This window comes from Coffea arabica, chromosome 7c (assembly GCF_036785885.1).
Source record: "Coffea arabica cultivar ET-39 chromosome 7c, Coffea Arabica ET-39 HiFi, whole genome shotgun sequence".
Taxonomy (NCBI): domain Eukaryota; kingdom Viridiplantae; phylum Streptophyta; class Magnoliopsida; order Gentianales; family Rubiaceae; genus Coffea; species Coffea arabica.
The window spans coordinates 16,490,714-16,515,223 of NC_092322.1; the positions used below are offsets into that span (position 1 = coordinate 16,490,714).

At 34.5% G+C, this 24,510-nt stretch overlaps 3 protein-coding genes across 5 annotated transcripts; all 3 read right to left on the minus strand.

Moving 5' to 3' along the window:
- Positions 1–7,080: 7,080 nt before the first annotated feature.
- LOC113699416 (uncharacterized) lies at positions 7,081–9,591 on the minus strand. Of its 3 annotated transcripts, none has more exons than XM_027219783.2 (2): positions 9,181–9,591; positions 7,081–8,873 (listed from the first exon to the last, which is right to left on the minus strand). In XM_027219783.2, exon 2 carries the CDS (start codon positions 8,867–8,869, stop codon positions 7,337–7,339), a length of 1,533 nt encoding a protein of 510 aa, XP_027075584.1. In that variant the 5' UTR covers positions 8,870–8,873; positions 9,181–9,591; the 3' UTR covers positions 7,081–7,336. The 3 variants fall into 3 exon arrangements, with proteins under 3 accessions (XP_027075584.1, XP_027075583.1, XP_071914370.1); XM_027219782.2 differs by having other exon boundaries at positions 7,081–9,086; XM_072058269.1 differs by having other exon boundaries at positions 7,081–9,105.
- Positions 9,592–15,849: 6,258 nt separating this feature from the next.
- LOC113699417 (uncharacterized) lies at positions 15,850–20,137 on the minus strand. Its single transcript, XM_072058270.1, has one exon. It carries the CDS (start codon positions 20,053–20,055, stop codon positions 18,136–18,138), a length of 1,920 nt encoding a protein of 639 aa, XP_071914371.1. The 5' UTR covers positions 20,056–20,137; the 3' UTR covers positions 15,850–18,135.
- Positions 20,138–23,535: 3,398 nt separating this feature from the next.
- On the minus strand, positions 23,536–24,079 carry LOC140010573 (pentatricopeptide repeat-containing protein At3g48810-like). Its single transcript, XM_072057864.1, has 2 exons — positions 23,972–24,079; positions 23,536–23,901 (listed from the first exon to the last, which is right to left on the minus strand). The coding sequence occupies exons 1-2, from the start codon at positions 24,077–24,079 to the stop codon at positions 23,536–23,538; spliced, it is 474 nt and encodes a 157-aa protein (XP_071913965.1).
- Between the last annotated feature and the right edge of the window lie 431 nt (positions 24,080–24,510).

Here is a 24,510-nt window from a genome sequence, read left to right on the forward strand (position 1 = left end):
TGTACAACATCTCAGATCCTTATTGGCTCTGATTTTGTGAGGTCTTGTTCCTGCCGGACACCTCGGCTGCTTCCTCCCCCGGGTTGGACGAAGTACTTTCCTCCTCCTCGATCGGGTCGGGTCTCTCCGCCGCGTTGTAGTCCGACATGACTGTATCTTTGTGTGTGTGGGGTACCCGAGCCATATTTAGAAAAAAAGGAAAGAAGTGGTGAACTTGCTATTTGCTGAAAAAAGGGCTGGGGTTAGCTGCTGCTGAGACACCTCGGATAATTGCTCTGATAGATGCTATAAATTTTCTTGGTAAAGGGTAAATGGCGAGAGGGACCCCCTATTTATACAAGTATAATGGGAAATGAAATGACAGCGCGTTTGGAGTTCCCCAGAGACGTAGTCTCTCTCCTCATTTATGACTAGCCGTCGCTCTGACCACCTGTCATGCACCTTTCTATGCTCTGTCATTAAGTATGACGACCATCCCGTCACCCCTCATCTTATCCTACCCGCTCGTACTTGACGTGTCATCATCCTGACACACTAATTATATGCTGTATTCACACAGAAGCCCCAGAAAGCAACAAGTAACCCATTTCTTTCCGAGGCTTGGGAGGTTTATTGAGAATGGCCATTTCGGCTCGACTCAATGATAGGGTTCTGGTAATGGTAATGGTCACCTCGGTTCAGTGTGATAGAGTCGAGGCCATCACACTTATTGTGATGGCTGTTTGTCCTGATCACCTCGGCTACGCATCACCTATGGATAGTTGAGGTGACTACCATGACTATTATCTTGAAGTAGCACTAGGACTGACATGACAATTGAAGTCGGGTCATAAATTGACACTCGTAGAAAGACAAGACATCTGATGAGACCTGTCCCTTGCACTGATCTGTCAAATCAGATTGATACGCTCAGTCTGTTGGATCCTAGGAACTTGGATCCCACTATTCTTCCCTCCAAATTGTCCCATGTAAATACCGGGATTTCTCACTCAAAAAGGGGACGAGAACTATTCTGTAAGAATCACTCTCTAAAAACTCAATTACCTCCCATCCTTATCGAAACTCACTAGATCGTCGGAGGAAAATCGGGATTCAACCCCACCTCTTATAACTTGAGCATGTGACTTCCGTGATGCCATACCTCCTTCAGGAAATCACTCCAACAGTTTGGTACAGCTCGTCCAACCGAAAATCATCTCTTCAGTGAGTATTAGACGTCTGATGTTTCGAAGAGCGTCTGATACAAGCGTCCAATTGTCTCAACAATTTTTGCTCCATTTATTGAAATATTTTCTTCATTCTTTTGGACTTGACACCTGTTCTGAACACTTCCTTATATGAAATCATTAGTTCAAATCATCATTTTGTTTTGTTATCATCAAAACTTAGAATTGATCAATTTAAGTCTTCATGATGTTAGAACTTGGGCTAAGAAAATTGGGACCAAAACCGTATTTTAACTTTATTTTCTTTTAATATGTAGTTTTGGACATTTTTATGTATTTTAGGCATTCTCTAATCTTCTAAAACTTTGTTTGTGATAAGTTCCTAATAATATTTGTAATTTGCCCTCTAATTTTTGCAAAATTAGAGTAAGACCCCAAAAATTGTGAAAAAAATGCATAAACTCCTTTTTGGAGTCTTGGTCTTTTTTTATGATGCTTATGCATGTCTTGGTGAATTAATTCCGACTTTTCAAGTATAATTAGGGTTTGAGTAAAGTTGTTAAGTTTAGGATTTTAATTTGACAATTTTAGAAACTAGTGCGAATAATCCTTTGTTTGTAAATTTCTAAATCACTTTGGTAGTCTAATTATAGGGTTGTCAACAGTTCGAGTTTGGACCTGGACTTGGCTAGAACCCGCTAATTTTTTTCAGGTACAAGTTGGGAAATAATCCTGTTACTCTAACCCGAATCCATACGCGGTTCTCTAACAAAAAAAGATCATATACGGAATATAGAATTTCGACCCATATTCAACTCGAACTCGTTTAATATATTAATAATTATAAAATATAAATACTTCTAAATACAATAATAATTCTTTTACAATAAATACTTTTGTGTAAGCCAATTCATACACAAATTTTGTCGGATCTTATTTTTTTTGGGTAGACCCAAACTTGACTCGAGACCCATCGGACCCAGTTCCGGAACCGTAAGCACAAGACCCGTCAAGTTCGGAATTGGTACATTATAACGAGTCTGGGTTTGAAATTTTCAATTTTGGCCCGTACTCGACATGTTGACAAGCCTATCTAATTAGTCTAAATTTGAGTAAATTATGAATAAAAGGTTAGTAAATAATTTATTTTTGCAGAATTTATATTTTGGCCCCCTAAATTTTAATAAATTTACATTTTGGCCCCAAAAACTTTATTTACTTTAGTCCCTAAGCATCTTTGTTGCCCTTATCATTAAAAATGTTCTTGGCTCTTTAGTCCTTCATTCATGTTTAGAATGTTAGTTTATTATTTATCGTGTCACATTAGTGAGTTTCTTTTTAATGAATTAATTTTTTTTATCTCTAACAATTAATTATCAATTAAATTGGTGTTTTGATACTGTTGTTAATTTTGAGTAATAGATAATTCTTCCTCCTCTCATTTGGTCAGTATTTCAAAAGGAATGTATCCCTATTATCATTTAAATTTTAATTACATGCTCTTATATGCTCCTACGTGTTTTATGTAATTTTTATTTTTCTATTTATTTACTTTTCCCTTGTTCATTTCTATGTTTATTCATGTATTTCAAGTCTTATAATTATTTAGAATGTATTCGAATACCTGAGATGTAATAGATGGGTTCTATTTTTTTTTTGCAAAATTTGTAATTAAATAGGTAAATATAATAGATAGGTTATATTTTGCAAACGTTTTAACTACATTGACAAATGTAATGGAGATGTTAGATAGATTTATTTTCTTATATTTTCCCTTTTAAATTTTAATTAGGTTGCTCAACGTAATAGTTAGGTTTTATGTGTTTACATAGCTTAAGTGTTTATATGCTTATATGCTTTATCCACTTTCATTAGGATTTTTGTACCTAGATATTATACTTATGTTTTATTTGTTCTATGTACTCTTATGTATTTACTTATTCATACTTTTTTTGTTTTATTATAAACTATAAGCGTGTGACATTACGATACTAATCTAATGCTAATTATGACTTCTCTTTCCATTTCCTTACTAGTTCAACACTAGTAAAAATAAATTAATCCAATGACCCTTCAATCATCCACTCGTTAAATTCATTCTTTGTGTGTCATTCACTAAATTCTCATGCATTTTTCTTATTTTTAGGTTATTTTTCTCATTTGTATGATATTTCCTATTATATTATTATCGTGAACCATATCATTTAAATTTACATTTCACTTAAAAAATAAATTAATTCAATTGTTTGTTTAGATTAGAAATGTCACCTTTTAAATATGAGAAATAAACGAATATAACTTTCTTAACCTTAAAATGCTATTACTCCTCTACAAAAAGAAAAATTATCTCACGAGTTTTAATCCCCCATATTCATTATGTTACATTTCCTTTTTCTTTGGTCACTTTTATTTATATATACATGTTTTAATTTTCTTTTATTTTCTTCAAGTTTTATATTTGCCTACTCGTGACCCCTTCAATGGATCATCATTGAATATTGCAACTAATAAGTTGATACCAATTAGACCTTGAAAGGACATTTCATCCCTCCCAGTACCCCATTTTATTTTTGAAAAATGGGGCGCAACAAAGAGCATGCGAAAATTATCCAGCGTAGTAGCACCTAGAAGCAGCTTATAAAGCACATCTTTAGTTCCTGCACACACTCTTTTCATAAGTCCATGTAATAGACATACCTTCCTCGCAAATATGATCCGATCACCCAATATGTTTGAGGACAAGTGACAAAATGCAACATAAATCACATTGATAGTGAAAAAAAAAAGGTCTTGAAACTAGTACCCGCGGAAAAAAGGCTTCTTCCAAATTTTAATCAGAAAAATGCATCAAAGTGAAAAAATAAATAACTTCAAAAACAGCTTTGCAAAATAAAAAAAAATTAAAAAAAAAACCCCCGCAAAGACAGTATGAACTAGATATAAAGATCAGCAATAAGGTTTGATCATTGCACGAAAATTGTTAGCAGCTGAAACAGAAAAGTAGTAACCCATGCATCTCGAGGAGGCTGCGAATGTTAGCTTCAGTGAAACAACACTTGACAGGCTATGTTCTATGTTCCCTGTAGTTGTGCAACTCCAGTATGGTTGGTTAGAGTGTTCAGAAATTACTTACAATCAAAAGCTAAGGTTAAAAAAGATCACAGTGCAATAAAATGCAGATATGATATGGTACATACAGAAGAATAATAACCTTAAGTATTAATTGGTCACCCATTTTCGCTCCCTCCAAGCTGAAGATTGACCGAACACCTGATTGCACAAATATCGACAATTATAACTTGTAGTCATATGATGTTAAATATGGCAACTGCCTCCAAAAATAGTTAAACAGATCTAGTTGCCAGAATGCCAAACATTCGCAGTATACAGGATTCAGGATGTTAAATTGTTATTCAATCCTCCAAAGAAGAAAAGAAGCAATAGCTTCTGCAAACAAGGGGAAAGACAAACTCTGAGGATTCAAGGACAACCAGACAACCGCCTTTATTCTAAAACTCAATCCATCCAAGACGTTCCCAAAAGAAACCAGTGAATTTCAAGACACATTTATGACCCTCACCTCTTTTAAACATAAGGAAATAAAGATAATAAAATAAACCACTGAAATGCATCAAGATTTCAATTCTAGAACTCTTCTCATTATAAAAGGGGGCCAAAAAATAAATAAATAAAACACCCCAAGCTTGCGGGATGAATATCAGTCATCACAATCACACAAACTATATGCCTTTCCATGGTCAAAGACAAACTATAACTGACAGCAGTACTGAAGGAAGGAAGAATCAAGCAGAATTGTGAAAGCTAAACAACAGGCATGCAAATGTCCTGGACAAATAATCATTCAGCAACTAAGTTTCAACTAGCGGACGCATATTTACAAGCAGAATGCATGAAATTCTTCAAAAAAGCATTGCATACCCATTCCAGCTCAGATTTAGATGAACATGATCCAACAACCAACCAAATTCAAATCCAATTCACAAATGCCTTGGACCGGTATCTCAGGCCAAATGTCTTTCAACTTAAAACTGGCTTTGGATTGGATGTTAGACCAAAGTTCATCCAGATTGGGGTTTCCTTAAGATGCAACTTGGTGGGTGCCATGAAGGCTCTATCTTGTGTAGACAAAATTGCAGCAGCCCCACTAGATATAAGCAACTACTACAGTAAGACAACCAACTCAAACACTACAAGAAACTTTCCAATTTAATTAGAACTGGAACTAGAGGCAACCAACTCAATAACCAAGACCTACTAATCGACTGATGAAGAAACGAATTCTGCCAAAGACAGATTAGTTTGCAAATTGCAATCACTCAAGATTATTGATAACACTTTGACAACATCGTAAACTTTGACAAAAAAGCTAAATAAAGAGATCAATTAAGCTAGTTCAAATATTCCAACACCACTAATCAAGGTATTTACCCATTTCATTAATGCACCGATAAGACCACAGCAGGAACATACAATTATTCAGGGGCAATGTGTCCCATAGTTCCCTGGACTTAAGTTGCAATCTGATAATTTTGTATCCACCGAAGAAAGCTTCCAAGTTATCATCCAGATGGATGTTTCCAGGCTTTAAATCAGGGTGAACAATTTTACCATAGCAATGCTCATGCAGGTACTCCAGGCCATGTGCTGTATCAAAAGAAATTCTTTTCTAGTACATCAGTCCAGGCCTTTTTCTCCAGGTTTGAGGTCTATTACAGGCACAAATAGATACTTTACAATTACTGAAAGGTCATTCATATCACTGCAGATCATGCCCAATCATAACTAGCAAAAACAATGAATACCTCCCAATTCCACCTCAGTGACCAATAATACCTTGTCAAACAATTTTATGACAAACAAAAAATGGTTACTGGTATTCAAGATACACATTCACTATTTCCATTCTATGCTGAGTATCTTCCCAGTAAATAATTCAAATTTACCACATACTGTAGGAATGAAAATTGTGACAAAATTCTTCACAAACTGAACCAGCCACGCAGAATAGATGCTACTACAAAAATCCAATTTATAGAAAAGTTTTATCACAAACTTGTTTCCTGCATTCAGAAACAAGATTAGTTTTTCCGTCTAAAATTGGGAATCCTCCTCTAAAGCTATTAGAAAAGATAATTAAGTTGTCCATAGGACAGTTAATGAACATGATTTTGAACCGTTGTAAAACAGATCTCTTGCATAAAACTTCAATGCAAGACTTGTCATTCAATGCTTGTCACCGAGAAATAAAATAAATTAAATTAAAATTAAGACTTGCTCTTAATTTTCTCACAATTCAATTTGAACTAATGTTATTTAAGATGTGGTTTGAAGTTAAAAAATCTTCCCCGATTTAAAAAATTAGTCTTGATCACTTCAGCCAATTCCTTTCATATAAAATTCATCATAACTATTTCCATATGTTTCAATACCTAATCAATACTTAAAAAGTTTTTTGGATCATACTTAAAAAGTTTGGGTTTAGTCAAATGCAGTTAAAACAAATCAATAACCATGCCTATTTATGGGACCTCAAACTGTGAATCCAAAGCAAGAAACTGGTCTAGAAAATATTTACACTTTTGAACTGGCTGCACCTTTGGCACCATTTAGGAATTAAAATAAAAAGTAACAATTTTATCTTAGAAAAAATTTTCTCAAAATTACAGAAATGCAGCTTAAAACTTCTCTAGAAATTCAAAGTCACAAATTATATTTGCATATGCCATTTCGTTTCTTATTTCCAATAAAATCAAATATTAGTTATCCAGAGCAAAATTTACAGGCAAGCTAAAGTACCAACACCCATGAAAAACGAGAAAAAAGAACCTGTACAAGTTACCACTTAAGTGATATGCCACACTGAGGTTCTCCATGGAAAGATCGACAAGAGGTCGCTCATAAGAAGTGGTACGAATCCAATTAATGGAAGCAGATTTCTTTGATCTGCTACACTTATCAATTGAACTACCCCAAGCAAAGCGGCTTCACCACCAAACTGGAGATCTTTGAGGTGTTTCACAAAATATGACCAACAGATCTCCTCTAAGGTTCAATTGCATCAAAGATGATAAGTGACAACAGGATCCAAATGTTAGTTTCAACAAATTAAAGTTTAGGGGTCAAAAGACACCAGGGCCAACATGTTACAACTAATGTGAAGGTCCTCTTTGTCCCCCATCCATGAACTTCTTGCTATCAGGATCAGTCTTCAGCATTAACATTAGTAGAGAAGGATTGCTCTGATTTCCAGCGGATGAATCAAGCAAAATGGAAAACGTAGATGCATCCAGCAAGAATCCTTTGTGAACCATTTCTTCATAATAGACCACTGCATCATCATAATGACCTCCCTTAAGGAGTCCTTGCAGAATGACATTGTATGTAACACTATTTGCCAAGCAACCCTTCTCTTCCATTTTTCCAATGAGCTCTTTAGCTTCGATGAGCAGACCTTCTGAAAGCAGGCCAGAAATCATGGTGTTGAATGTTATGACGTTAGGGTCCAATCCTTTAAGGGAGAGATTGTTGAAAAGATCTCGAGCACTATCGAGCCTCCTGCTTTTGCACAACCCATCAAGCATGATAGTGTACATTTTTATGTGAAGATTTGTTGCATCAGTTTCCATTTCATGGAATAACTGCAATGCTTCATCGATATGTCCAGTCTTGCATAATCCATCCAGTACCACACAGAAAGTGAGAAAATCAGGCTTCATGCCAGAAGCTTGCATCTCGTTGAAAATTTCTCGAGCACTAAGATACCTTCCGGAACTAAATAACCCCTGCAAGACAGTGGTATAAACAACAATATTAGGTTTTAAACCTTTATGCTGAATCTCTCGAAAGAGATTCATGGCTGCTTCCATTTTCTTGGTCTTGGAATAGGCATTTATTAGAATACCATAGCCATGGAGATCAGGTGTAAGGCCGCTAGCAACCATGGTATTGAAAACTCTCCTTGCGTCATCTATTCGCCTCTGTAAACAGTACCCATCCATTAAGGAACAGTATGTGACCAGATTGGGATTTTGACCTTGCTGGATCATGATCTGGACTACCTCTTCAGCATCTTCTATATGCCCTTCCTTACACAGTGCATCCACCACAATACTAAAAGTAATAACATTCGGAACAATTTTATAAACCTTCATCTCAGAAAAGAGCTTGTCAACGTCCTCCCATCTGCTTAAGTTGCACAGACCTTGAATCAAACAACTGTAAGTGACAACATTTGGTGGAATGCCCTTTTCAATCATCTCCTGCAAGAGGGCAAGAGCTTCAACAACCATTTTATCCTTGCACAAGCTGTCAATGATTGTACTGTACGCATGAACGTTGGGCTTACATCTTCTTCTTTTTTCCATGACTCTTAGGCATTCAATGGCCATTTGAATGTTCCCCACCTTACAAAGCCCATCTATCACAATCAGAAACATAACTTCATTGGGCTCGCAAAGTTTTTCGAATATTATCTTCTTAAACAATTCTTGTCCCTGGGGGACCCTATGTTCTCGAAAGAGTCCTTTGAGTAGAGTACTAAAGGTGACTACATTAGGGACAAGACCACGCTTCATGAAAGCAGCCAACACAGTAAACCCCAAATCCACTCGACCCAAGAGGCGGTAACAATTAATCACGACATTGAGGGTGGCCTCATCAGCAGGAATGCCCTTGACACACATATCCCTAAAAAGGGAAATAGCAGATACATAATGATTCTTCATCTTAACAATACGGTCCAGCAATTGATTGAACTGAATAACACAAGGCAGAGGCCTCATCCGGACCATCTGCCGGTACAAGCTCAGAGCATCATCAAGACTGACGACATTATTAATATCATTCCTCAATCCCGGTTGAAATTTCAGAGCTTTTCCAGAAGAACTCTCAACTTTGCCACTAATAGCAGAATAAAAAGCTAATTGGGGTTTAGGGTTTGGGAATGCAGAGAGAAATGAAGCAAGAGTAGTACACCTAGCAGTAGCAGTGGTACCTGATGAAGCCGCTGCTGCTTCCTGAGACTGAGCAATGGAAAGAATTATGGCAGAAGAAGCTCTTCTCTGCATCGCCATCATCTTCTGCTTCTACATCTCAAATGTGAATGAATGAATACGCGGTTTATCAGAGCTTAATTACTGAAATTTGAATTAATTACTTGAAGAGTTTTGCAATGGCTTAATTTTCCATGCGAAATCTAGTGGAGTAATTGACTATTTGACCGGTGTCTTCGCTTCCGACTATATTCTAGTGGTTAATTGTTGATTGCGGAAAGGTTAGGTTGGGTGATTAAGTTAAAAAAAAATTGCAAATGAGAGATTTTGGGTTCAAAATACTTTTACTTATTAAAAAATGTAGAAGTTTTACGAGCCAACTTAATCGAGATTTGAGAAAGTAATGCTTACAAAATATATTTTGTTGTTGGAATTGAATATGTCTGTGGTGGAGGATTTTTAAGTAGTACATCTTTACCACACGTGGACCCAAGTGAGTAATCATTATAATTGCAATTTCATTTAAACAAACCAAATGTTGATTTTTTTAAAGGATATAAGGTTGTTAATGGAGAGAAAGTATTACAAAATTTTCGTTGAGGACAAAAAGCAAACTTAAAGCATTTTTTTTGGTTGATTGTAACACGAAATAAGCAAAATCCAAATACCCAGTTGATCCCATCGATTATTTTCAATAAAATGTGTCACCTAATAAAAAAAAAAAAGAATTTTGTTAGTTGCATATTGTACAATTTACATACATACAAACATATCCACACATACTTGAGTCCTGACTTAAATTGTTGAACCAAAATTGCTTTGCATCATTAGATATAAAACTTACATGTTTAAGAGAAAAGAAAAAAAAAAAAAAAAAGAGTATGTGGTTTTCCATTTTTTTATTGTATATAGTTTCTAAGTCGAAAAAGACAAATATAACATCCAAATCCTTGGTTACATGACTTACATCCCTCTCTTTGTCTATCTATTTTTTTTTTCACATTCAAAAGCAAATTAACGGTAGGCAGCCAAAAGTATTTAACCCCATGCAAATCAATAATGATGCTTAGCAAAGTTGGCCATAAAATCTCTACTGTAATAAACTCTCTACGAGCTATGGTGTTTTAAAAAAAGTGTAACTAAATGTTTTTTTTTGTTACCTATTAATTGTAGCTCACATGTTCAATTATCACGTTAAATTAACCACCACACTTACTAGACTTCCTTGTCCTCCCAACATCATATTGTTCTCATTTTCTATTTTATAATTAAAAGCATAAAAATGTTTTAGTTGACACACTTAATAAATCATATGCCTTTTTTGTCCTAGTTTGATATCATTCTTTATCTTATATCACATGCACACTGTTAAGAAAATAAAACAAGACAATAGACTAATGCAGAAACTTCACTAATAAATTTCACAAAGATAGGAGATTTGTTGAAGATTCTTGAGGCGTATATAGGGATGTAATTGAGTCAACTCGAGCTCGACTCGACATGTAAAAAATATACTCGAACTTGAGTGAATAGTATCATTAGAAGTCGAATTTGAGCTCGATGATTGCTCACAGAACTCGATCTCGACTCGCATTGGCTCGAGTCAATGCGAGCCTTATCAGGCTCGAGTTCAAAAATTTCATTTTTTTGACAGCCCTTTAAAAAATTTCATACAACTAGAAACATTTCGTAAATTCAACAACTTTTTTTGGCATAAAGATAATTTCACAATAATAATATATTAACGAATTAAAATTAAAAAGCTCGATAAGGTTCGACGAACCTTCGAGCATTGTATCTGGATACTTGAATTCGACTTGCTCGGCTTATTGAGCTGCTAGAACTCGACTCGAACTTAATCAACCCGAGTCCGAGTCAAGTTTTTGACCGAGATGCTCGCGAGTAGCTTTGTTCGATTACAGTCGCGAGCAGTTCGGTTCAATTATAGCCCTAGGCATGTACAAACACTATCCTTAAGATGTTTATTGCCCCATTATACTTAGTAGTTTGTTTCTGAGTTAAAGCAATATATCTCTAGGATACAACAAAAATGAAGAACTTTTGACAGTAAAACCAAAAGGTCTTTTACTAAGAAAGAATCAAAATAACTAAAGTTAGTTTGTTTTTACTAAAAGTTTGTCATTTATATAGGAAAGACAATCCAAAAGATATCAAAATTTAAAAGCCACAATTTCCTTACTTCAATTATCATCGAGAGGCTGCTTTAGTTTTCTTTATGGGCAAAAATACCAAAACCATTTTAACGATCATAGAGGTTGTAATTAGTATCCTTCAATGAAAACAAAAATGCCAAAACCATTTCATCACTATAATAGTCATCAAGAGGCTACATTAAGTTTTGTTTTTGTCCAATATTATGAATTTAACAAACTTTATTTTCATTTCAATTCACAAACTATTCCAACAATCCCCCACTTAGTTTGTGAATGACATAAATAAACTAACATACATAAACACCATGCATAAAGATAAGTATCGTTAGATTTAAACTTTTCTTCTAGTGTTAGTATATCATTTTGAACTAATCAAATCATGGTTGTTTTTAAAATATTAAACCAAGATTTATAAATTAGCCTAGAAATACCACACACATGGCATATAAATATTTGATCAATTCACAAAAATTTAGCACTATTAACGCCCATGCGCTCCATCACAGTTTCATAATCATTTACAAAAGTAAATCATACCTTTGTTGGAAATAGCACCACTTCTATGATCATATAGGTGAATACACTTTCAAACTTTATGTAAGAAAGTACTTCGAAAGCAATTACATTTCAATAAGAATATAACTGATCATCTATTCAACCTCCCATTTTACATACTAAAGGGGTAAATATGTATACAAAGTACTAGTATTCACAATCATAAGGTGAACAAATTTATATGTGGAGTTTTTTCAAGCGAATTTTAAAGCGCTGCTGCTTTTCATTTTGAGGTAATGCATTCGGCTTACATGGTGACGTTTTTCAACTATCTTTTTATATTTCCAATTACATATTTATCTCATATGCATTTGATTATAAAAAATACTACAACAATTATTTCAAATAATACTATATTTAAACACATTTTTCAAGCCTATGATTAGGCTAGGAAATATAGACAACTAGCATGACGATTATATCAATGGTTTTAAAGGGCAAATATTTTCATGAATAATAAGAAGTGGTGGTAAATGCACACCATATGAATAATGATTTTCATGAACAATAAGAAGTGGTGATAAATGCACACCATATGGATAATACTCCCATAAGTTTGAGTAAGGGGTCCATGGATGAAGATAGCAAGTTAGATTTCAAATAGTAACTAAATCTTTAATTTTTTATTGGTACAAAAAAAATTGAAGCAAAATAGCTATTAAATGCTGACTTTGATTTACTAGAAATATCGACCTATTCTATTCTTTTAGTTCGGTGGAAACAAAATCTCAACTAACTTTAAACAAGATTAAGTACTAATAGCCCACGTACTAATAAATTAACTAATAAAAGATAGGGAAAGAAAAGAAATTTGTTAAATTACATCATTAAAATGAGTTGGAGCACTCAATTCATCAATTTAGAACTCATTTTCATTCTTTATGACCACTATTCCCGAACAAAATAACCTATAATAGTCTATTGCTAAATTTTTGCACATAGTTTGATAAATTCTCTCTTTTTTAGAATTTTTGATTGATTAGTTACTCGTGTACCATCACGCAACTTATTTTTTTGTTCAATGTTAACCCCTATTTGCTCCTTTATTAAAAAAAATGAATTTAATAAATACGTGATTGCACATGATTGATTCCCTTAGTAATTGTGAATATCCTTCAATTGTTCTAAATCTACTTCAAATTAGAAACATTAAGGCTCATATTTGTTTTTGATGAAACCATAGGGACTAAAAAAGAAGCCACACTTAATGCCAAATATTATAGATTAGATTTGCTTTCGTTGAAACGTTAGGGATTAAAATCGCATAGGTACCAAATATTGGGAACCAAAACTGCATATCTCCTTTTTTTTTCTACTTTTTTTTTTTTTTGGGTGTCCCGCAGGGAGTGGATCCCGCAGACTATTCCCCACCCTCCACAACTTGCTGGCAGCAAGGTTCGAATTAGGGACCTAAGGCTCCATCTTCAGCAACCTCAACCGCCAGACCAAGCCCCGGAGGGCTCAAAACTGCATATCTCCTTGTTGCACTATGTACACTTATAATTTTTAAGGTGATTGCAAATAAACATCATTGGTTCATTTTTATGTACACAAAGTCTAAAATTCTTCTTTTGATTTCAAATAATACTTCATTTCATAATGTATGTTTTTGCGGTTTAAAGTAGGGAATAACTAATCACTTGTCAGAGTTAGGAGACAATATAAAGAGACAAAGTGGAATTTCTCCTACTTTATCTAATAAGAAATGTTATTTACTAGGCTCAAACTCAATTAAGGCCTGACTTGTTCACATGTATAATTATATATATATAATATACATATAATTGCATATTAAATGATATATATATAATTATATATATTTTAACATTAAAAAATGAATACTTTATTTACAAATTCATTATAATTCATAAATATTAATATATTATATATAATTATGTAGTTAATAATAAGTTTGGACTGAACCCGATATAAGCCCAAAATTCATATTAAATAATGAGTTGAAATGCCCGAAAGCCCAATTTATATTTTAAAGCTTGGGCAAGTCATAGTCCAGTTCATGGAGCTGGACTGACTTTCCTGAACCTATTAACAAGAACTCCCTTGATCACTTGACCAACGTTAATAATCTTAAATACATGTATTGACTACCTTGTTAATGAGAAAAAAAAAAAATAGAGCAAAAGTTCAAACTATATGTGGCAAGGAAAAATTAGAAGGTGAGTTTTTTAAGATATAATGGAGCTTATACTCATTGGTTGAGTCACACCTATAATTCAGAAATTTCTTAAGCCTTAAATTTATTCTGAATTATTCCTTATTTTTTAGTTGGAATTCGATTATGGATAAAAGAACTTCCTATGTAATACTATTCCATTTTTTTATGAGGAATCGGTATCTAATGCATTCACCGATTTCAGTATAAAATGAAGGAAATGAATAGTTGAATGGTCGATTCCCTTTTTTTTTTTTTTTTTTGGCCGTCTTAATTTTCGCCTCTCCGAGGCCGAGGAGAAAGGAGGCTTAGCAGGTAGAGGGGTGTGCCATGAGAGACCCAACCCCAAAAAGACTAAAAGAAAATCGTGTACAGGTTGCAAGTTTGATTCACCAAGGATGAGGGTGAGTATCACTTTTGATCCTCTTGAGGGAGGGAGGGAGATGATGGCTTCTTTGATTTGTGATTCTTTAAAAGTCACGTTGAGACCTTTTAGATTCACCAAATTGGTTAAGGCACGAAAAATAACAAATTAAAGCCTTGCTTAACAACTTAATAAAACAAACAAAAGAAAAAAAAAATCATACTTTATTTGAGCTTTAAAAAAAAATCATACTTGATGCCTGCATGTTTCCTGCGCCTTGTCAATTGAAGATACTCTGCCATCTTGGAAAGTTGAGAATTCAGAAATATGTGAACTGCCTCCAAAAATAGTTAAACAGATCTAGTTGCCAGAATGCCAAACATTCTTAGTATACAGGTAGTCAAATTGTTATTCAATCCTCTAAAGAAGAAAAGAAGCAATAGCTCCTGCAAATATGAGGAAAAACTCAGGGGTTTCAAGGACAACCAGACAATCACCTTTAGATTGAAACTCAAACCCTCCAAGCCATTCCCAAGAGAAACCAGTGAACTTCATGACACATTTATGACCCTTGCCTCCTTTAAACATAAGAAAATAAAGAAAATAAAATAAACCACCGAAATGCATCAAGATTGCAATTCTAGAACTCTTCTCATTAAAAGGGGGACACCCAAACTTGCAGGATGAATATCATTCATCACAATAACACACAACTCTATGCCTTTCCATGGTCAAGGACAAACCATAACTGACAGCAATACAAAAAGGGAAGGATCAAGCAGCATTGCGTAATATAAACAATAGACATGCAAATGTCCTGGACAAGTGATCATTCAGTAAATTAGTTTTAACTAGTGGACGCATATTTACGAGCAGAAATGCCGAAGTTCTTCAAAAAAGCATTGCAATTCCATTCCAGCTCAGATTTAGATGAACATGATCCAACAACCAACGAAATACGATCCAATTCACAAATGCCTTGGACCGGTATCTCAGGACAAATGTCTTTCAACTTAAAGCAGGCTTTGGATTGGATGTTAGACCAAAGTTCATCTAGGTTGGGGTTTCCTTCAGATGCAACTTGGTGGGTGCCATGAAGGCTCTATCTTGTGTAGACAAAATTGCAGCAGCCCCACTAGATATAAGCATCTACTAAAGTAAGACAACCGACTCAAACACTACAAGAAATTTTCCAATTTAATTAGAAATGGAACTAGAGGCAACCAACTCAATAACCAAGACCTACTAACCGACTAACGAAGTAACGAAGTCTGCCAAAGACAAAGATTAGTTTGCAAATTGCAATCACTCAAGATTACTGATAACACTTGGACAACATCGTAAACTTTGACAAAAAAGCTAAATAAAGAGATCAATTAAGCTAGTTCAAATATTCCAACACCACTAATCAAGGTATTTACCCATTTCATTAATGCACCGATAAGACCACAGCAGGAACATACAATTATTCAGGGGCAATGTGCCCCATAGTTCCCTGGACTCGACTTGCAATCTGGTAATTTTGTATCCACCGAAGAAAGCTTCCAAGTTTCATCCAGATGGATGTTTCCGGGCTTTAAATCAGGGTGAACAATTTTACCATTGCAATGCTCATGCAGGTACTCCAGGCCATGTGCTGTATCAAAAGAAATTCTTTTCTAGTACGCCAGTCCAGGCCTTTTTCTCCAGGTTTGAGGTCTATCACAGGCGCAAATAGATACTTTACAATTACTGAAAGGTCATTCATATCACTCCAGATCATGCCCAATCATTACTAGCAAAAACAACAAATATCTCTCAATTCCACCTCAGTGACCAATAATACCTTGTCAAACAATTTTATGACAAACAAATAATGGTTACTGGTATTCAAGATACACATTCACTATTTCCATTCTATGCTGAGTATCTTTCCAGCAAATAATTCAAATTTACTGCATACCGTAAGAATGAATATTGTAACAAAATTCTTCACAAACTGAACCAGCCACACAGAATAGATGCTACTACAAAAATCCCATTTACAGAAAACTTTTATCACAAACTTCTTTCCTGCATTCAGAAACAAAGATTAGTTTTTGCGTCTAACAATTTGGATGTTGCTGCACAAAATTGGGAATCCTCCTCTAAAGCCATTAGAAAAGATAATTAAGTTGTCCACAGGACAGTTACTGAACATGAATTGAACCGTTGTAAAACAGATCTCTTACATAAAACTTCAACGCAAGACTTGTCATTCAATGTTTGTCACTGAGAAATAAAATAAAATAAATTAAAATTAAGACTTGCTCTTAATTTTCTCACAATTCAATTTGAACAAACGTTATCTAAGACGTAGTTTGAAGTTAAAAAATTTTCCCTGATTTAAAAAATTAGTCTTGATCACTTCAGCCAATTCCTTTCACATAATATTCATCATAACTATTTCCATATGTTTCAATACCTAATAAATTGTCTCTATCAAGTCTGAGCTGACGTCAAATCTTCACACTCTGCAATACAAATTCCACTCCTCCCCCGTTCCACCAAAAATGAACAAGAATTTAAAATCCAAAATTGATAGATATGGAACTTGCTAGACTAGAAAAAGTATCTTAGTACCATTCTGATGTGCCAGTAAGACTTTTTTCTTTTTCTTAGTTTTATTGCAGATGGTGACCCCATAGCAGCTGTGCAATAAAAACCTATTCTTTAGTTATTATTGCAACTCAGGAAAAACCAACTATTAATATTAAAGAATCCAATAATCAAGCCTATTGTCAATAAACAACTAAACAACACATGGATTTGTTTAAAAAAAAGGACGGAGAGTTTCTTGGATGAACTATTCAAGGTTACTGCAAAAGAACGATATTTTTGCTACACTTCTACTGAATGTTTGTATAATTTAGTACAGCAATGACAATTAACGGGAAGTGATCAGAACACTTTTTTTGGATCATACTTAAAAAGTTTGGGTTTACTCAAATGCAGTTAAAACAAATCAATAACTTAAAAGTTTGGGTTTACTCAAACGCAATTAAAACAAATCAATAACCATGCCTATTTATGGGACCTCAAACTGTGAATCCAAAGCAAGAAACTGGTCTAGAAAGTTTTTACACTTTCGAACTGGCTGCACTTTTGGCACCATTTAGGAATTAAAATAAAAGTAACAATTTTATCTTTGAAAAAGTTTTCTCAAAATTACAGAAATGCAGCTTAAAACTTCTCTAGAAATTCAAAGTCACAAACTATATTTGCATATGCCATTTCATTTCTTATTTCCAATAAAATCAAATATTAGTTATCCGAAGCAAAATTGACAGGCAAGGTAAATTACGGACACACATGAATAATGAACAAAATGAACCTGTACAAGTTACCATTTAAGTGATATGCCACACTGAGGTTCTCCATGGAAAGATCAACAAGAAGTCTCTTAGAAGAAGTGGTACAAGTCCAATTAACAGCAGCAGATTTCTTTGATCTGCCACACTTGTCAATTGAACTTCCCTAAGCAATGCGGCTTCTCCACCAAACTAAAGACCTTGGAGGTGATTCACAAAATATGACCAAGAGATCTCCTCTAAGGCTCAGTTGCATCAAAGATGATAAGTGACAACAGGATACAATTCGAACCTAAATAATGTTAGTTCCAGCAAATTAAAGTTCAAAGGCCAAAATAAATGGCAGGACTAACATGTTGCAACTAATGTGAAGGTCCTCTTCGTTCCCCATCTATGAACTTCTTGCTATCGGGATCAATCTTCAGCATCAACATTAGCACAGAAGGATTGTTCTGACTCTCAGCAGATAAATCAAGTAAAATGGAAAAGGTATGTGCATCCAGCGGGAATCCTCTATGAACCATTTCTTCATGATAGACCATCGCATCATCATAATGACCTCCCTTAAGGAGTCCTCGCAGTATAACATTGTACGTCAAATCATTTGGCAGGCAACCCTTCCCCTCCATCTTTTTAACAAGCTCTTTAGCTTCGATGTGCAGACCTTCTGAAAGCAGGCCAGCAATCATGGTGTTGTATGTTTTGACATCAGGGTCCAATCCTTTAAGGAAGAGACTGTTGAAAAGATGTCGGGCACTATCGAGCCTCGTGCATTTGCACAACCCATCAAGCATGATAGTGTACATTTCCATGTGAAGATCTGTTCCATCGGCTTCCATTGCATGGAATAACTGCAATGCTTCGTCAACATGTCCAGTCTTGCATAATCCATCCAACACCACACAGTAAGTATGAAAATCAGGCTTCATGCCAGAAGCTTGCATCTCGTTGAAAATTTCTCGTGCACTAAGATACCTTCCTGAACTAAATAACCCCTGCAAGACAGTGGTATAAACAACAATATTAGGTGTTAAACCTTTATGCTGAATCTCTCGAAAGAGATTCATGGCTGCTTCCATTTTCTTGGTCTTGAAATAGGCATTTATCAGAATACCATAGCTATGGAGATTGGGTGTAAGGCTGCTAGCAGCCATGGTATTGAAAACTCTCCTTGCGTCATCCATTCGGCTCTGTAAACAGTACCCATCCATTAAGGAATTGTAAGTGACCAGATCGGGATCTTGACCTTGCTGGATCATGTTCTGGACTAGCTCTTCAGCATCTTCTATATGCCCTTCCTTACACAGTGCATCCACCACTATATTGAAAGTAAAAACATCTGGAACAATTTTATAAACCTTCATCTCAGCAAAGAGCTTGTCAACGTCCTTCCATCTGCTTAAGTTGCACAGACCTTGAATCAAACAACTGTAAGTGACAACATTTGGTGGAATGCCCTTTTCAATCATCTCCTGCAAGAGGGCAAGAGCTTCAACAACCATTTTATCCTTGCACAAGCTGTCAATGATTGTACTGTACACATAAACGTCGGGCTTACATCTTCTTCTTTTTTCCATGACTCTTAGGAATTCAATGGCCATTTGAATGTTCCCCACCTTACAGAGCCCATCTATCACAATCAGAAACATAACTTCATCAGGCTCGCAAAGTTTTTCGCGTATTATCTTCTTAAACAATTCTTGTCCCTGGGGGACCCTATGTTCTCGAAAGAGTCCTTTGAGTAGAGTATTAAAGGTGACTACATTAGGGACAAGACCACGCTTCAAGAAAGCAGCCAACACAGTAAACCCCAAATCCACTCGACCCAAGAGGCGGTAACAATTAATCACAACATTGAGGGTGGCCTCACGAACAGGAATGCCCTTGACACACATATCTCTAAAAAGGGAAATAGCAGATACATAATGATTCTTCATCTTAACAATACGGTCCAGCAATTGATTGAACTGAATAACACAAGGCAGAGGCCTCATCCGGACCATCTGCCGGTACAAGCTCAGAGCATCATCAAGACTGTCGACATTATTAATATCATTCCTCAATCCCGGTTGAAATTTCAGAGCTTTTCCAGAAGAACTCTTAACTTTGCCACTAATAGCAGAATAAAGAGCGAACTGGGGTTTAGGGCTTGGGAATGCAGAGAGAAATGAAGCAACAGGAGTACACCTAGCAGTAGCCGTGGTACCTACTGAAGCCGCTGCTTCCTGAGACTGAAGAATGGAAAGAATTATGGCAGAAGAAGCTCTTCTCCGCATCGCCATTATCTTCTGCTCCTACAGAATTAATCACGTGTTAATTGTTTAACGGCTTTGCAATTGGTAAAATTAGTTTCACCTCCGATATCACCCCCTCTGATTTGCTTTCTTTCTTTCTTTCTTTCTTTTTACTTTTTACCTCCGATTTTTCTCTCCTGTGTAGCTTTTCAAATTTTCATGGGTGGAATCTATGAATCAGATTAGTATTTATAGTTTTTGCAAAGTGGAACGAAAATTGTTTTTGTGCTTTATTTATCGGTAATAAAAAATGGCATAAATTTAAATACTTCGCTTGTAAAAGTCTACTGGGAGAAGATTAGATAAGTGTGCTAACAAATTTCAGTTTAAATATGAAATTTCTACTCGACACTTTTAAAACCAACAGTTGAATTACTTGCCTTATGATTATTTTAAAATTTGAAAATATCAATCACTTATTTCTTTTTGTCATAATTTTCTTTTGCTTATTTTTTTGTCCAAATTCAATTCGATATAAACACTTGATAATATTTAGGATTAAATGTTTTCTTTATTTTCAAATTTCGAGTAAAAAAAATGAATATAAGTGAAAAACTAACAATTTTTTAACCCATTTATATATCTATTTAATTTCACTTGAGCAGTATGAATAGTATATAATATATCTCTATTTGATTTCACATGCTATTCGTACTGTTTCAGGTGAAATCAAATAGATATATACATAGATTTAAAAAAAATTATTCACACACATGATTAATAAAAAGATGAAAAAATTCATTTTGAAAAATGTTAAGGATGAAAAAATTTATTTTGTGAAATGTAAGGGACGAACAAATTTATTTTATGAAATGTGAAGGATTATGAATCGAATTATATAAAATTTAATTTGATAACTTTGCCCCTTAAAATATGATCACATGCAAGACACGTGGTGAATTCCGACCAAAAGCTAGTTGGAAATCTAAGTAGGGACCAAATTTGAGTATTTGACCAATGTGAATTTGTAAATGATGTAAAATTATATTTTTAAAAGTGAGGGACGAAAAAAGTTATTTTACAAAATATGAGGGACGTTTTGAACGATTTTCCCTAAAAAAATATATAGAAGTTCAACCAACCATTTAGTCAAGGTTTCAGAAAGTAATGCTTACAAAATATATCGTCGTTAGAGTTGAATTTGTCTGTAAGGGAAGATTTGTAACTTGTGCATGTTTACGACTTTACCACACAAATACACATGGACCCAAGTAAACAACCATTATAATTGCAATTTTATTTAAACAATCCAAATATTGATTTAAAGGATATAAGGTTGGTAATTGAGATTTGAGAGAAAGTATTACAAAATTTTTGTTGAGGGTAGAAAGTACAATTAAAGCTTTTTTTTTTTTTGTTGATTGTAACACGAAATAAGTAAAAACCCAAATGCTCAGTTCATCCCATTGATCATTTTCAATGAAATGTGTCACCTAATAAAAAAAAAGAAATTTGTTAGTTGCATATTGTACAATTTACATACATGCATACACACAAACGTATCCACACAGACTAGAGTTCTGGCTTAAATTGTTGAACCAAAATTGTTTTGCATCGTTAGATATATAACTTACATGTTTAAGAGAAAAGAGCAAAAAAGGAAAAAAAGGAGTATGTGGTTTTCCATTTTTGATTGTATATAATACAGTTTCTTAGTTGAAAAAGACAAATGTAACATCTAAGTCCTTGATTACATCTCTCTCTTTGTCTATTTATTTTTTCACATTCAAAAGCAAATTACTGGTAGGTAGCCAAAAGTATTTTAACCTCATGCAGATCAATAATATATGATGCTTAGCAAAGTTGGCCATAAAATCTCTACTATAACAAACTCTCTACCAGTTATGGTGTTTGAAAAAAGGTGTAACTAAATGTGTTTTTTGTTACCCATTAATTGTAGTTCAACATCTTCATGTTCAATTATCACATTAAATTAACCACCACACTTACTAGACTTCCTTGTCCTCCCAACATTGTTTTGTTCTCATTTTCTATTTTATAATTAAAAGCATAAAAATGTTTTAGTTGACATACTTAATAAATCATATGCCTTTTTTTTGTCCTATTTTGACATCATTCTTTATCTTATATCACATGCACATTGTTAAGAAAATAAAACAAGAGAATAGAACAGTGCCGAAACTTTACTAACAAATTTCACAAAGATAGGAGATTTGTTGATGATTCTTGAGGCATATACAAACACTATTCTTAAGGTGTTTATTGCCCCCAATATACTTAATAGTTTGCTTATGGGTTAAAGCAATACACCTCTAGGATACAACAAGAATGAAGAGCTTTTGACAGCAAAACCAAAAGATCTTTTGCTAAAAAAAGGATCAAAATAGTTAAGTTAGTTTGTTTTATTAAAAACTTGTCATTTATATAGGAAAGACAATCCAAATGACATCAAAACTAAAAAGCGACAATTTCCTCACTTCAATGATCATCAAGAGGCTGCTTTAGTTTCCTTTAATGGGCAAAAATACCAAAACTATTTTCTCACTATAATGATTATCAAGAAGTAATTAGTCTCCCTCAATAAAAAACAATGCCAAAACCATTTCCTCACTATAATGGTCATCAAGAGGCTATATTAAGTTTTTTTTTTGTCCAATATTCTGAATTTAACAAGCTTTATTTTCATTTCAATTCACAAGCTATTCCAACAATCCCCCACTTAGTTTGTGAATGACATAAATAAACTAACATATATAAACACCATGCATAAAGATAAGTATCGTTAGATTTAAACTTTTCTTTTAGTGTTAGTATATCATTTTGAACTAATCAAATCATGGTTGTTTTTAAAATATTAAACCAAGATTTATAAATTAGCCAAGAAATACCACACACATGGCATTTAAACATTTGATCAATTCACAAAAATTTAGCACTATTACCGGCCATGTGCTCCATCTTAGTTTCATGATCATTTACAAAAGTAAATCATACCTTTGCTAGAAGTGACACCACTTCTATGATCCTACGGGTGAAAACACTTTCAAACTTTATGTAACAAAGCACTTCGAAAGCAATTATATTTCATTAAAAACATAACTGATCATATATTCAACATCCCATTTTATACACTAGTGGGGTAATTTTCTATACAAAGTACTAGTGTTCACAATCACAAGGTGAATGAATTTATATGTGAAGTTGTTTCAGGCGAATTTTAAAGCGCTATTGTTTTTCATTTGAGGTAATGGCTTCAGCTTACACGGCGACATATTTCAACTATCTTTTTATTTATATTTCCAGTTACATATTTATCTCACATGCATTAGATTGTAAAAAATACTACAACAATTATTTCAAATAATACTAAAAGTAATAACATCTGGAACAATTCTATATGCCCTTCCTTACATAGTGCATCCACCACTATACTAAAAGTAATAACATCTGGAACAATTTTATAAACCTTCATCTCAGAAAAGGGCTTGTCAACGTCCTTCCATCTGCTTAATTGCCTGGACCTTGAATCAAACAATTGTAAGTGAGAACATTCGGGGGAATGTCCTTTTCAATCATTTCCTGTAAGAGGGCAAGAGCTTCATCAACCATTTTATCCTTGCACAAGCTGTCAATGATGGTACTGTAAATAATTGCATTAGGTTTACATGGTCTTTTTTGTTGTTCCATTGCTCGGAGGAAGTCAATGGCAGTTCCAGTGTTTCCCTTCTCACAAAGTCCACGTATCACAATCCAAGACGTAACTTCATCGGGCTCACAAAGTTTTTCATATATTATCTTTTTGAACAATTCTTGTGCCTGGAGAGCCTTATGTTCTTGAAACAGTCCTCTGAGTGGAGTATTAAAGGTGACTGACTACATTTGGCACAATGCCAGGCTTAAAGAATCCACCCAGTACAGAAAACCCCAAATCCACTCGACCCACCAGACAATAACCATTAATCACAACATTGAGAGTGCACTCATCAACCACGATGCCTTTGACGCACATATCTCTAACTAGGGGAAAAACAGAAGAATAATGATTTTTCATCTTTGCGATTCGGCTTAGCAGTTGATTGAATTGAATAACACAAGGCAGAGGCCTCATCCGGACCATCTGCTCTACAAGCTCAGAGCATCATCAAGACTGTTGATTTTATTAATATCATTCCTCAATCCAGATTGAAATTTCAAAGCATTTCCACACGACGCTCTAACTTTACTACTACCAGCAGAATAGAAAGCTAATTGGGGCCCTAATGCAGAGAGAAATGAAGCAACGGTAGTACAAGCAGTAGTACCTAATGAAGCAACAGTAGTACAAGCAGTTGGGATCCTTTATGCCATTACTTAATGCCAAATTCAGTGTCAATCTCACTTACCACGTGATGGTAGAAGAAATTTAAATAAACAACATATGGCAAATTGAATAAACAGGACATTTGACATAAATATAGAAGTGGCACTGAGTTGTCACTGAAA

Bases quoted from the DNA above. Each gene is read 5' to 3' on its own strand.
- LOC113699416 (XM_072058269.1), bottom strand. From the start codon at position 9,262: ATGATGGCGATGCAGAGAAGAGCTTCTTCTGCCATAATTCTTTCCATT. The intron at 9,106-9,180 runs GTACCACTGCTA...AACCCCAATTAG, and splicing joins AGCAGCAGCGGCTTCATCAG to CTTTTTATTCTGCTATTAGT.
- LOC113699417 (XM_072058270.1), bottom strand. From the start codon at position 20,055: ATGGCGATGCGGAGAAGAGCTTCTTCTGCCATAATTCTTTCCATTCTT.
- LOC140010573 (XM_072057864.1), bottom strand. From the start codon at position 24,079: ATGAAAAATCATTATTCTTCTGTTTTTCCCCTAGTTAGAGATATGTGC. The intron at 23,902-23,971 runs GTGGGTCGAGTG...TGCCAAATGTAG, and splicing joins TGATTAATGGTTATTGTCTG to TCAGTCACCTTTAATACTCC.